Below are 14,770 nucleotides of genomic sequence, written 5' to 3' on the forward strand. Positions count from 1 at the left end.
TTTTAAAGGTTTCATTTATTTCAAGAGATTTATAAGATATTTTATTTGCCCTTGTTCTAATTGCATTTATTGTTTTGGAAGCTTGTTCTGTTTTCAACTGCCAGGCAAGAATTTTATGTGCTCTCTCACCTAACTCATAATACCTTTGTTTAGTTCTTATAATTGCTTTTTCCATTCTATATGTCTGAAGCGTATTATATTGTAACTTCTTATTGACAAGTTGCCTTCGTTTTTCTTCTGACATATATCTTTGAGATTCTTTTTCTATTTTTGTAATCTCTTTTTCCAATTGATCTAGTTCTGCCATATATTCTTTCTTAATTTTAGATGTATAATTTATTATCTGGCCCCTAAGATATGCTTTCATCGCATCCCATAATATAAATTTATCATCCACTGAATGAAAATTTGTATCCAAAAAAAATTGAATCTGCTTTTTCATAAAATCACAAAAATCTTGACGTTTTAATAATGTTGAATTAAATCTCCATCTATAAGCCACTTCTTCCTTATCAGCCATTATTATTGTCATTAATAAAGGAGAATGATTTGATAATATTCTTGCTTTATATTCCATATTTTTCACTCTGTGTTGAATATGCATTGATAATAGAAAAAAATCTATCCTTGAATAAGTTTTATGTCTATGGGAATAGAACGAATAGTCTCTTTCTTTAGGATTGATTCTTCTCCATATATCAATCAAATTTAAATCTTTCATCAATGATAAAGTTAAATTTACTACCTTCGATTTTATAACAGCCTTGGTTGATCTATCTAAGACTGGGTCTAAGCAAAAATTAAAGTCTCCTCCAATTAATATTTTTTCATGTGCATCCGCCAAATTCAAAAAAGCTTCTTGTATGAATTTTGCATCATTTTCGTTTGGTGCATAAATATTCATAAAAGTCCATAGTTCAGAAAAAAGATGACAATGTATAATCACATATCTCCCCGCAGAATCAGTTATTACATTTTGTATTCTAAATTGCCACTCCCCTTGCTTTTGAATTAAATGAAGCCGCAACAACACTACCCACCCAATCTCTCTTTAGTTTCTGATGTTCTGTTTCTGTTAGGTGTGTTTCCTGTAAAAAAGCTAAATCTATCTTCATTTTTTTAATATGTGTTAAGATTCTTTTTCTTTTCACTGGTCCATTAAGCCCATTAACATTAAAACTCAAAAAATTCAATAAATTAGTCATTATTCTTAACAAAGTTACTCCAATCTAAAACATTACTTATCTTCTCAACTCTCATAGTTCCTTGGGGAATCTCTTTAAACTTCACCATGTTGCTATGTGTTTCCCTCCCAACCTTCCAGGCAAAAAGAAAAAAAAAGATAGGAAGAATACAAAAAAAGAAAAAACAAAATACCCCCCCACTAATGTTGTGAATGAAAAGATACACAACACTACCCCCCCTCCATTTTACAGGTCGTGGCAAAAGCCACGCTTGCACACATGATTAGCGTAGCAATTGGACAGTGCTTCTTCCAGCTCCCCCGCAACAAAAAAAATTAGATATATATAGACAAAATTAGTGTTACTATTCCCAACTAATATTCCTCCAATTTTAACCTTTCTTACCCCCCTCGTATAATTAATAATATATTTATACGTTCATCCACCTTCATTAATCCAACAAGTCCATTCTTTGACCCAATCTTCATCTTCAATCTATCTCACTCCCCTGGATTTGTTCTTGTATCTGGTGAATATTCAGAGAATCTCGCACAAACTGCTCCGCTTTCTGGTAGTCATCAAGAAATCTTTTTTCTCCACCAGGCAAAAAAATCTTCAAGGTTGCAGGATAACGCAATATAGATTGATAACCGTGATCCCATAGGGTTTTTTTCACTGGATTAAATTTCTTCCTTCTCTTCAAAAGTTCATAACTTATATCAGGGTAGAAAAAAACTTTGTTCCCTTGAATCATCAATGGCCCTTTTCTATCCTTGGCAGCTCGAGCAGCTGCCTGTAGAATCCTTTCCTTGTCTTGAAATCTTAAGAATTTTATTAAAAAAGATCGTGGATATTGGTCATCTTTTGGTTTTGGTCTTAGAGCTCTATGTGCCTGCTAAATTTCAATTGGTCGAACCTCCTCTTCCATTTGCAAAACTTCCGGGATCCATCTTTGAAAAAATTCTATTGGTTTTTCTCCCTCCGTACCTTCTTTAAGACCAACAATTTTAATATTATTACGTCTACTGAAATTTTCCAGCATTTCCACTTTCTCCAAGAGTCGATTTCTTTCCGAGTTCCAGACAAGCAGATCATTTTCTGTTTTTTCCACTCTATCATTCATATGCCCCATTGCTCTTTCCATCTTCTGAAGCTTCTTATCCATTTTGTCCTGTCTTTCCATAGCTTTACTATAGCACATCTTCGTATCTCTAAGCTCTTCTGTTACTTTTCTTAGTTCAGCCGTTAATTGCAATATAGCCTCTCTTATGTTTCTATCATCTCCTTTACTTCCAATCGCTTCCAATTCTTCCTCCTCTTCTTCATCTGTGTTCTCTACAGAATCTAATTCTGACTCTGACTCATTTTCAATTGCAGTGGCTGACGGTTCTTGTAGTTTGCGTTGTGTCGATTTGCGCATGCGCTCTTGTTTGCGCATGCGCATTTCCGGCATCTTCTTCGGAGAAACCGCGACCGCCGCCATTGCTCCCTGTTCTACCGAAGGAGATCCAACCTGAGTCCGAGGCTCCATCGTTGCAGTAGGCCCTTTTTTCTTCCCCTCTCGCGGCTGCTTGGCAACAGCAGATTTCTTTTGTTGTGGTTTAGGAGGCATATTGTAAAGTAGTCTTGCAAAGTTTATAAATAGTTTTCAGAAAATATTTATTAACTTTGTTTTGTTTAAACGGTACTTTGCTGATTTGTTGCGGGAGAGCTGGATTTACACGTCTCAATCCCACGTCATCACGTGACCCCCCCCCCCCCACTGGAAGATCTCTGATGAAACGCTGGTTCCAAACGGGAGTCTGAGCCATCTATACTGCCCGAAAGGTGTATTGAAAGTGGTGAGCATGCTTGATTCACTGTCCAATTTCACTTGCTAGAATGCAGAACTCATATCAGGCTTGCTGAAAACTTTAGCCTGGTCAAGATCTGACAAAATGTCCTCTATCACCAGAAGCGGGTAGTGTTCTCTCCTCAGCGCTTTGATCAATGGTTGAGGGTCAATGCATATACGAAGATTGCCGTTCTTCTCTGCGACCGCTAATTGGCTAACCCACCTTGTAGGTTCATGGACTGGAACTACCACCTTGTGGTCTACCAGTTGATCAAGCTCAGCTTTCACTTTCTGCTTCATAGCGTGAGGTAGACGTCGTGGGGGCAATACTATAGTTTGAACTTCCTCATCAATCTGCAGGTGGGCTGCACTCGGAAACTCCCCGAGTGCATCATCGAACACCTCTGCATAGCGTTCTTCTGGTGTGCATTGTTTTTCTTTAAGTGTAGATGCATGCACCCTGCGAAAGTTGTCATCGTTGACCGTAATCAGCTTCATTTGCTGGCTGGCCCTGCTTCCCAGCAATGGTGTAAAGTTGTCAGTGACCATGACAAATTCCACAGAATACTTGTGGTTCGTCATGGGGTTACGCAATTTCACTCTGCACATCCCTTCTGCATCCATGGTGGTCTTGTTCCACATCTTCAGCTTTTTTGTGCATTGTCTTAGTGTGTGGTCTACTCCCTCCAAGTATTTGCGGGATAAAACATTAGTGTTCGCCCCGCTGTCGGCTTGGAAGTCTGTTGGTTTTCCATTGATGAGCATCTGTGCAAATATGTCATCCTTTGTCTTCAGACTGTTGACCACCAGTGTGACATTGTCGATAAACTCGGTGCTGCTGTCACTGTCGGTTTGGTCGTCACTTTGTGCTTCCACCATATGCACGGGCTTCTGCTTGCATACCTTTGCAAAGTGATTTTGAATGGCACACACCTTGCACACCTGTCCGTATGCTGGGCACTGTTGCTTGTCTCTTGCATGTTCCATGCCACAGTACTTGCAAGGGTTCACTTTGCTTCTGTGGCTGTTCAAGGTGCCTTTTGCTTTGGCTTCACCACTAGCACTGGCCTTCTGTCCAGGATGCTTTGAACCTTTCTTGTTAGTGCGAGGTTTAATGCCATGGACAGTAGCGGACCTGCTAGCTGTACTGAATGCTTGTAGGTGTGATTCAGCCACTTCTGTGCTTTTACAGATGTCAATGCAGTCATTGAGCAATAGCTTTCTCTCTTGTAACAGGCGTTTTCTGGTTTGGGAGTCGTTAATGCCCAGTACGATCTTGTCTCTCAGCAGACTGTCTGATGTACACGAGCAAAAATTACATGTCTTTGCAAGAGATCTAAGGCTGGCAAGAAACAATTCAAAGGTCTCACCTTGTTCTTGTTGCCACTTGTTGAACAAGTACTGTTCATATGTCTCATTTTTTTCACCGATAGCATATCTGTCAAATGCAGCTAAAATCTTTGTGAGGTCTTGGCCTTCAGCCTCATCTGCGAACGCAAAACTGTTGTAGACCTCAAGTCCTGACAATCCAATTGTATGTAAAAATAATGCCGTCTGGTACGCTGGAACTTGCTTGTGCAGTTGTGCTACGACACTGTAGTTAGTCCACATCTGCTGCCATGTCTTCCATCTGTCTATCACTCCATGGTTGACCGTCATGGCTGGTGGCGGGCAAATGCTGCTGACTGGGGGAGGACTTCCGCCCCAACTATGGTTCCCCGGCACCAGGTCGCCCGCGGGTGCTGGGTGCCGCTGAGATCCTGCTGTCTCACCTCCAGGCATTGCTACTGCACCCGTCTCTATTTGTGGCTGGTTGCTCGTCTCGGTCGACATTTTTCTACTCTTACACTCACCCTCTGATGTTTCAGAGTTGCGCTATTATTATGCTGCCAACCACAAGTTGAAAAAAGCAATTTAACAAGCCCCACCGCTGCCGCCATGTTTCGAGGCAGATATTTCAGATAAAAACAATGGCGCATGTGCACCAACTTTCATTGTCTGCTCACGAGTGCATGTACAAGTATGTCATAACACCAAGTACAAAGTTGTTATGAAAGAGTTCTACAGTTATGGATTCAGGCCCTCTCTGCATTATCCTGCCGATCTCCGAATAACTCTTTTTAATGGGGACAAAATAATGGTTCAACTCTGTAACAGAAGCTCAAGAATTTATCGAAAGTCTCTCTGCCATTGCGACGCCTTCAGACTCGATTTGATTATTTAAAATGACTGATTAGTACTTTTTTTTCTCTCTTTGGTTTTTTTTCCTGTTTTCTTTTTAAATTAAATTTTTAATTACTGAATTCTTTTTTATAGTTTTTCGCGGGTATGGTACTCTGGATTATTATGTTGAGTTAAGTCTAATACTCTTTGCTGATACTGTTTCTTTTTTGCTTTATGTACAAATTTTAATCCATAGTGCATAGGCTCCTTGTTTTTTTTATGAACTGTTAATTAAATGGAGCTTATGAAGATATTCAGAAACTGGAAGTTGGGTTTAGGGGTAGCTTTTTTCTGAAGAGCTTGCTGCTGTTCTTTGGTAGCTTTCTTGCTTTGGGATTGGGGGGGGGAGAGAGGGTTCCCTCATGCCAATACTATTTATACAAACTTTAGTTATTCTTGTTACTCGGGACTTTTTTTTTGCCCTGATTTTCTTGTCTTATACTTTTGCCCCAGAGCTGTTGTTCCTATATATGCCTACTACCCTTTATACTTTTTTATATGACAACGGTTAGCCCGTTGAATCTTATAAGCTGGAATGTTAAAGGATTGAACCATCCTGTTCAAAGAAGGAAGGTGCTTTCACATCTTAAGCAGCTCAAAGCTGACATTGCTTTTTTGCAGGAAACACATATTCGTAGTTTTGATAACTCTCGCCTTATGTCTAGGTGGGTGGGGCAGCACTTCCATTCTGCTTTTCTGGCTAAAGCCGGGGGGGGGGGCGGGTTTCAATCCTTATTAATCAGAATGTTCCCTTTGAGCTTCACAACAAAGTATAACACAACAGATGATGTGGGCTTTTTTGATCATTTTTTCTCTTTATTGCTTGACTTGAGTTTATATTCCCTCATATTGGGCGGTGATTTTAATTGTTGGTTAGATTTAGTATTGGATCGATCCTCCTCTGTTCCTAGACTCCCTAGTAAATCTGCTTTATCTATTCACTCTTTCCTTTCTAATTATGGTATCTCTGACTGTGGCCTTTTTTCCATCCTACTGAGACAGATTATTCCTTTTTTTCACATGTCCATCATACTTTTACTAGAATTGATTATTTCTTAATGGATAATCAGCTGATTCCATCTGTTCGCTCTTGTGATTATCAGAGTATATTGGTTTCGGATCATGCCCCAGTTACCCTGTCCATAAATTTCCCTGGTTTCCCTCAAATGAATAAACATTGGCGTTTTAACCCGACCTTGTTGTCGGATAATGATTTTGTAAAATTTATGAAGGACCAGATAATTTTTTTTTTAAGTACTAACATGTCATCTGAAATCTCATCCCGGGTTGTCTGGGATGCTATGAAAGCATATTTGAGGGGTCAAATAATTTCATATACTGCGAATCTGAAAAGAAAGACCTATTTAGAGCGATTAGACTTGATTAGTCAAATTAAAGCAACAGACCAATTATATGCCCAGATGAAAAATCCCGAACTGTATAAGAAGCGAGTAGAACTTCAAACTAAGTGTAACGTTCTGTTATATTGGCTCGTGTATGTCTAGGGGAAATCCCGCCCAGCACCTGCTTCAACACTCCCCTCAGGGTCAGTCGCTGCCTGAATCAATCCTAAACATCAATCATCAGCCAGCACACCCAGTAAATTTTTAACAAGTACACTTTATAGATATTACTAATTCTATGACATTAATATGAATTTGATACAGAGAGGAAAGTAATGAAAAAAAAAGGCACCAACACTTATCAAAGTCCAAGTTCTTCGCGTGCTATCGTTGGAGCTCAGAAATTCCTGACAACCACCCGAATCCTGTCGACTCACGGGTTGGGACCACCCGGAGTGATCGACCGGAGCCTCTCCGCACGTCCGCCGTCCTCCTCGTCTCTCCTCCAACTCCCCGTCTCTCCACCGTCCTCCTCGTCTCTCCTCCGACTCCCGGCCAAAACTCCAGCTACAGTCATAGCATACAGCATGGTATTCGTAAACAAAACGATACATAACCACCCACTGGCTAATAGAACGCTGCTATCTCACTTTAAAGTAAAACAAACTGCTATCGCAAACTCTCTTCAGTGTTTAACACAACAAAGCCGCATTCCCCAGGTTAACATAACAAAGTCGCCATTTTAACTCTAACAAAAAGAAAGACACCGTACGTAAGTTTGACCTCATTTTCATTCAGCCAGTTGAACGCCAACTTATTGAAAGTAAGAATTGATTTTATATTCATGGTGATAAGTCCGGTAAGTTTTTAGTTAACCAGCTAAGACGCTCTAAAGCTAAACAATAAATTACAAAAATTCGAATGGGAACTGAGAACATTACTTCGAATCATTCTGATATTAATGATACATTTAAGAATTATTATTCTCGACTTTATACCTCTGAATCTTTAAATGATAGTATCTTTGTTGAGTTTTTTTTTAAACAGTTTAAATATTCCTTTGCTCTCCACCGACTTTAAAGCAAAACTCAATGAGCCATTATCACTAGAGGAAATATCATCTGCCATCTCTGCATTGCAGTCGGGTAAATCTCCTGGACCTGATGGCTTTTCTGTAGAATTTTATGAATAACTTTCTTCACTGCTTTCGTCTCAATTATTTTTAGTTCTATCCGATTTGTTTAAGCATGGTAAATTGCCTGTATCATTTAACGAGGCATGTATCATTCTTTTAGCCAAAAAAGGTAAAGATCCAACAGTGTTCTTTGTATAGGCTAATTTCTTTGTTAAATGTCGATGTTAAAATTTTGGCTAGAGTTTTGGCTCGTAGATTAGAGAAGATTGTACCTTCTATTATTTCTGAAGATCAAACTGGTTTTATTAAAAATCGCCTTCCCTTTTTTAACAATACGGCGCTTATTTAATATCTTATATTCACCCTCAGTTGGGACTCCTGAATGTGTTATTTCTCTTGATGTGGAGAAAGCGTTTGATCCTGTGGAATGGAATTACCTTTTTGCGGTTTTAGAAAAATTTGATTTTGGGCAAAGTTTTATCACATGGATTAAATGGTTATATTCATGTCCCACCGCTTCTGTTTTGACCAACTCCCAGCAATCCCAGTCTTTCAGCCTTAAACGTGGCACCCGTCAAGGATGCCCTTTTAAGTCCCTTACTTTTGGACTTGACTATAGAGCCACTGGCGATTGCGTTTTGCAGCTGTGCTGAATTGATGGGGATTTGGAGGGGAGGGGTTGAGCATAAAGTTTCCCTTTATGCTGATGATCTTTTACTTTTTATATCAAACCTGACTACCTCCTTACCTCCAATGTTTTCACTTCTTAATAAATTTAGTCAGCTTTCTGGTTATAAACTTAATTTACACGAGAGCGAACTCTTTCCAATCAATAGAGAAGCACAAGCTTTAGTATTCCATGACCTCCCTTTTAAAGTAGTTAACAATCAATTCACTTACTTTGGTATTACATTAACAAGGAACTTTAAGAATTTTTTTCGAGAAAATTTTACCAATCTTCTAAACTCTACCAAACAGAGTCTGACACAGTGGTCACCCTTGTCCATGTCTCTCGTAGGTCGAATTAATGTTATTAAAATGTATATCCTTCCTAAATTTTTGTATCTATTTCAGTCTTTACCAGTTTTTATTTCTAAAGCTTTTTTTTGATGTGTTAGATTTTATTATTTCGTCCTATTTATGGAAGGGTAAACGCTCTGGACTCAATAAAGCTCACCTTCAAAAATCTAAAAAGGAAGGTGGTATGGCCTTGCTTAATTTTCGTTTATATTATTGGGCAGCTAATATTCGTTGTCTTATTTTTTGGTCTTTCTTCCATAATCAGTCTGACTGCCCAAAATGAGTGGCAATGGAGTTGAATTCTACTAAGGATCTTTCCATTTCTGCACTTCTCGGATCCGCACTTCCTTGTCACTTGTCTGGACTAGTTGTTAATCCTCTTATTAGACGTACTCTGAGAATATGGGCTTAGTTCAAAAAATATAATGGCCTTCATGGTTTGTCTCTCTCCAGCCCTATTTTACACAATCATCTTTTCCTACCTTCTATGCGGGATTCAACGTTTTATGATTGGTATAGAAAGGGTATTAGGCGCTTTGAAGATCTTCTCATAGGTAATCATTTTGCAACTTTTCAACAACTGTCTGTAAAGTTTAACCTACCTAATACTCATTGCTTTAGATATCTTCAAATTAGACATTTCATTAACCCTTTAATATCAAACTTTCTTGAGATGCCTGAGAAAAATGTTCTGGACCTGTTTCTTTGTATCAATCCATTGGGTAAAGGTTTAATATCTGCTGTTCGAGATAAGTTAGTGATCTTGAGACGTGCCCCCTTCGATAAAATTAGAACTGCCTGGGAGCATAATTTAAGTATTTCCTTATCTGATGCGGTTTGGGATTCAATTCTTAAGTCAGTTAACTCAACCTCGTTATGTGCTGGCCACCGCCTTTTGCAGTTTAAGGTTGTACACAGGGCTCGTATGTCTAAAACTAAATTATCGCGGTTTTACCCTGACATTAGTCCCGTTTGTGACAAGTGTAAAGGGGGTGGGGCTTCTCTTATCCATATGCACTGGGCCTGTCCTAGTCTAGAGAAACTTTGGGGAGAAGTTTTTTCAACCCTATCTCATATTCTTAATTGCCTTAGAACCTAACCCTCTGGTTGCTCTTTTTGGTACCTTGGGTGAAGTAGACATGCACTTGAGTCCGACTAAACGTTGAACCTTATCTTTTGCCTCTCTCTTGGCTAGACGGTTACTTCTTAGGTGAAAAGCTGCTGCCCCACCCACTCACACTCAATGGCTTAATTATATGAGGAGGAGAAGATGGCGGTGCGACGCAGCTTGCGTGGCCGCTCAAGTGAATGATATCTGTAATCTGTCAAGTAGGGTGCCGTGCACAATCCTGATTTGATGGAGGCATACGTGAGAGTACGGAGGAACATCTGGAGAAACTTCTGAAATGCCTTTTTCGCTGCCGCTGTTACTGTGTGATCCGGAATCTCCGGAAGGGAAGGCCCCAAATCCTCGGCTTTGTTTATTGCTCGGCGGCCGGGACGGGGCTGAGGCGCTCGGTGTTGAAGGGCTGGTCGGAGGCTCAAAGTTTTCGGACGGATTCAGTGTCTGCTGTGGTCAGGTGCTTCCAATGCATCGACAGTTGTCAGTGCCTGGAGGTTTATGGCAGGGAGAGTTTCTCCCTTCTGCCGCCTGCTATCGGGGACTATCGGAAGTCGATCAGAACTTTGAGACTTTTTTTTACCGTTCCCATGTTCTGCTCTTTATCAAATTATGGTATTACTTTGTAGTGCTGTAACTATATGTTATAATTATGTGGTCTTGTCAGTGTTAGTCTTTGGTTTGTCCTGTTTTTTTTGTGATATCACATTGATACACTTGTATCATTTCTTAATGCATGCATTTCTAAGTGACAGTAAACGAGGACTGAGTATCCTCATAATCTAATCTAATAATCTAATATTATGTCCTGTTTAGACCTTGAAAAGATTCATTATTCACTTCTTAATTTGGACATAAAGTTTCATAAGGTGTGGGGACCTTTTCTTGAATATTTTCATAACTCCTCTTTAAATTAAGTTTATCCTTTTTTCCCCCTTACTTTCAGCTTTTTTTTCTGTAAGGTTTACAGTTTTTTGTTGTGAATTACATTATAGTTTTAGTAGTCGGCATTATATTTTCTTTTTATATATATATATATATAGCTCTGTGGGGTTGAGTGCTCCGATTTTTTCTTTTACACACAGGAATGGTTGGCCTGGGGTTTTTTTTAGTGGGAGGTTGGGGTGGATACTAAAAAAAAAATTTATCTAAAATAAAATCGATATAAAAATTCTAGGGTGCTTAAGACTTTTGTACAGTACTGTATACAAGATGATAAGGGGCTGAGATCAAGTGGACAGCCGGAGACATTTTCCCCCATAGTTTTAGGCGATTGGAGGAATGTCAGGGGTAAGTTTTTTTTAAATATAGAGAGTGGTTGGTGTGTGGAACACTCTGCCAGGGGTGGTCACAGTAGAGGCAGCTATGTTAGGGGCATTTCAGAAGTTTGGGCATTTCAGAAGTTTAGGCACATGGATGATAGAAAAATGGAGGGCTATGTAGAAGGGAAGGGTTAGGTTGTAAGGTTGGCAAAATGTGGGCCGAAAGGCCTGTATCGTACTGTAATGTAATGAAAATAACATTGGTACGAGGCTCCTTGCTCATTGATCATAAACTTGTGGATTGGGTGTGGTACAGTTTTGGACAAAGCGGGAGAGGCTGCAGAAAGGATTTGTAAGGATATTGCTGGGGCTGGAAGGCTTGAGTTATAAGCTGAGACTTTTCTTGAGCAAAGGAGGCTGAGGGGTGATGTTGTGGATAAGATCTTAAGGGGCACAGGTAATATAGATTGAACATAGGGTGGGGAAATCCAAAACGAGGGTTTAGATTTAAGCTGAGAGGGGTGTTATTGATGTGGGGAACAAGAACGACAACGGAGTAGTAGGATGAGACATTTTCACGAAGTCACACAAGCCGCACTCTGGGCAGAGGCGATGAACCGGGCCCACCAAGACAAATAGCGCACTGGAACATTAGCCCCAAAAAAGAGTGTCTCCTGCGTGTAGGAGCCCCATTCGATTCCCTGTGCGATCTATCGGCCGCATATGCTCTTGGCACATTCGCGCAATTGGTCTTGTATGGTTCAAAGGGAAAGTGACCAGAGGGGCAGGTTTTTCCACACAAAGGGTGGAATGAGTGGTCCATTTTGACAGGTACACGGATGGGACAAATGAAGGTCAGCACTGAGGGCTTGCTTCTCTGCCGATTCCAGAATTGCTGTCCTTTTGATCGAGGGAGCTGTGTTAATCATGACTGGAATACGTTGGTAATACATCTTCTGGTTGTATCCAATACTGTATAACTCTGTGATTCTGGAATTGATGAATCCTATTGCTCGAGGGAGCTGTGTTAATGAGGACTGAAATATGTTGGTAATACATCTGGTTGGATCCAATACTGTGTAACTCTGTGATTCTGGAATTGCTGAATCCTTTTGATCGAGGGAGCTGTGTTAATCATGACTGGAATACGTTGGTAATGCATCTTCTGGTTGGATCCAATGCTGTCTAACTCTGTGATTCTGGAATTGCTGTCCTATTGCTCAAGGACACAGCATCTTAGAGTTGGATCCTGACTCTAATTTACATCTTTCATGTGGGTGAATTTGTTAAGTTCACCATTGATAAAATACTACCAGACTTTTCAACAAAAGCAATCAAACAGAAAAGACAGACTTGATGGGCCAGCTGGTCCAATTCTGCTCCTTTGTCTTATGGTGATATGAAATGTTCATTACAGGTAATTATATTTAAGTCATTTGAGGAACATGTTAGTTAACAAAGTTCTTGATGTGAAACTGTCATTTCAACTTTTGTCGTTGTAGATTTCAACCTTATTAAACAATATTCTATCGACCAGAATGATTTGTTTGAGCAATTTGAAGATCAATGCCTTCAGGAAGAGCAGGTAAGAGATTCAGCTGGTCTAAACAAATGTAATTATTTAGGCTTATTTTTGAGATGTAATTATCAAAATGTATTAGATTAGATTATGAAGACCCGCAGTCCTCTTCTATTGTCATTTAGTAATGCATGCATTAAGAAATGATATAATGTATGATTTATTAATTACATTTGTACTGTTATAATCAGTAATGTAAAAATTAATTTTGTAAGTAGGTATATTCCATCTGTAAAAGAACTTGCTCAAGAAAGCGCAGAACGTATTTGCCTGAACTGATTGCATCAAATTCAATCAGTTTTGGCTCAAGATCACGTTAAGATTCTCCCCTTGCAAGTTCTATCTTATCTAAATGGGAATCAAACCTACTTCATGCTTGAAGCAAAATCAAAAATCTACAAAGTTACACAACATGTTCTTGGCAGTATTTGGAGCACTGTACCCAATTTGAACGATTGCTTTGGTAAATTGGTTTATTATTGTTACATCTATTGAGGTACAGTGAAGAACTTGTTTGTGTGCCATCCAATTGCAGCAATGAAGTGAGGTAATACAAGGGAAAACAGAGTGTAGAATAAACTGTACAGTTACAGAGAAAGTGCAGTGCAGGTAGACAGTGAGGTGCAAGGCCATAAATGAGGTGGACTGAGCTCAGGTACTAGGGCGCATTCAGTAGTTGTGTAGCAGTGAGTTGGAACTACATGCTTTCATGTTTTTGTATCCTCTGCCTGGTGAGAGGGGGAAGAAAAGTGATGAGTGGGGATTTTGATTATGCTGGCTGCTTTACTGAGGCAGTGAGAAGTGTAGACAGAGGAGGCTGGTTTTTGTGACGTGCTGAATTGTGTCCACAACTGTCTGCAGTTTCTTGCAGTCACGGGCAGAGAGATGCCTTACAAAGATAGGATGCTGTCAAAGTTTAAAGTAAACTTATTGTCAAAGTACGTGTATTTTACCATATACGACCCTATAATTCATTTTCTTGCGGGTAATCATAATAAATATAAGAAACACAGTAGAAGTTATCCACACTAATTGAGAGGTAATAGCTGTTCCTGAACCTGGTGGTGTGGGGCCTGAGGCTCCTGTACCTCATTCCTGATGGTTGTGGGGTAATAACTGTTCCTGAACCTGGTGGTGTGGGGCCTGAGGCTCCTGTACCTCATTCCTGATGGTAAAGGGGTAATAACTGTTCCTGAACATGGTCATGTGGGTCCTGAGGCTCCTGTACCTCATTCCTGATAGTAGCAGCAAGAAGTGAGCATGGCTTGGGTGGTGGAAGTCCCTGATGATGGAAGCTGCTTTCCTGCAACATCGCTCCTGTAGGTGTGCTCAGTGGTGAGGAGGGTGTTACCTGTGTTGGACTGGGCTGTATCCACTACTTTGTGTAGAATTTTCTGTTCATGGACATCGGTGTTTCCATGCCAACCTGTGATACAAGTAGACATCTCTCCACTACACGTTTGTCAAAGTTTTAGATGTCATGCCGGAACTTTGCAACTTCTAAAGAAATAGAGGTGCTCTCGTGCTTTCTTCATAATTGCACTTGCGGTCTGGGCCCAGGACGTGTCCACTGAAATTATAACACTGAGGAACTTAAAGTTGCTGACCCTCTTCACCTCTGATCCCCTGATGTGGACTGGCTCATGGATTTCTGGTTTCCCTGATATCAATAATCAGCTCTTTGGTCTTGCTGACATTGAGTGAAATGTTATTGTGGCAGCACTCAGCCAGATTTTCAATCTCTCTAGTGCTTGAGTTAAAATTGGCGAGGGTTGAAGGGGACATGCCAAATTTATGTAGCCTCCTGAGGAAGAAGAGGTGCTGGTGAGCTTTCTTGGCTGTGCTCTGGCCCAGGACAGGTGATTGGTGATGTTCACTCCTAGAAACATTTTGATTTGTTGCAACTTAATGCTGGCTGTATCTGTTGTGGTTGTAGAGATAGCTGACCAAATTTGCACAAAATCCTATAAAGTGGGGTGGATGTATAGCATCTGTGGTGAATTTCTATGTGGGCTTGAAAATTAATTGTTAAATTGAAGTTGCTATTATCTTTAATTTTCTTTTTACAAT

General features: G+C 39.9%; 1 protein-coding gene across 1 annotated transcript in view; it reads left to right on the forward strand.

The window, feature by feature from the left end:
* The window catches only part of LOC134341008 (uncharacterized), a 257,807-nt gene that overhangs the window by 20,918 nt on the left and 222,119 nt on the right, over positions 1-14,770 (forward strand). The window contains exon 8 of the mRNA XM_063038698.1: positions 12,624-12,706. Coding sequence (XP_062894768.1) covers positions 12,624-12,706 — 83 coding nt within the window. The remainder of the gene's footprint in view (positions 1-12,623; positions 12,707-14,770) is intronic.

This window comes from Mobula hypostoma, chromosome X2 (genome assembly GCF_963921235.1).
Source record: "Mobula hypostoma chromosome X2, sMobHyp1.1, whole genome shotgun sequence".
Taxonomy (NCBI): domain Eukaryota; kingdom Metazoa; phylum Chordata; class Chondrichthyes; order Myliobatiformes; family Myliobatidae; genus Mobula; species Mobula hypostoma.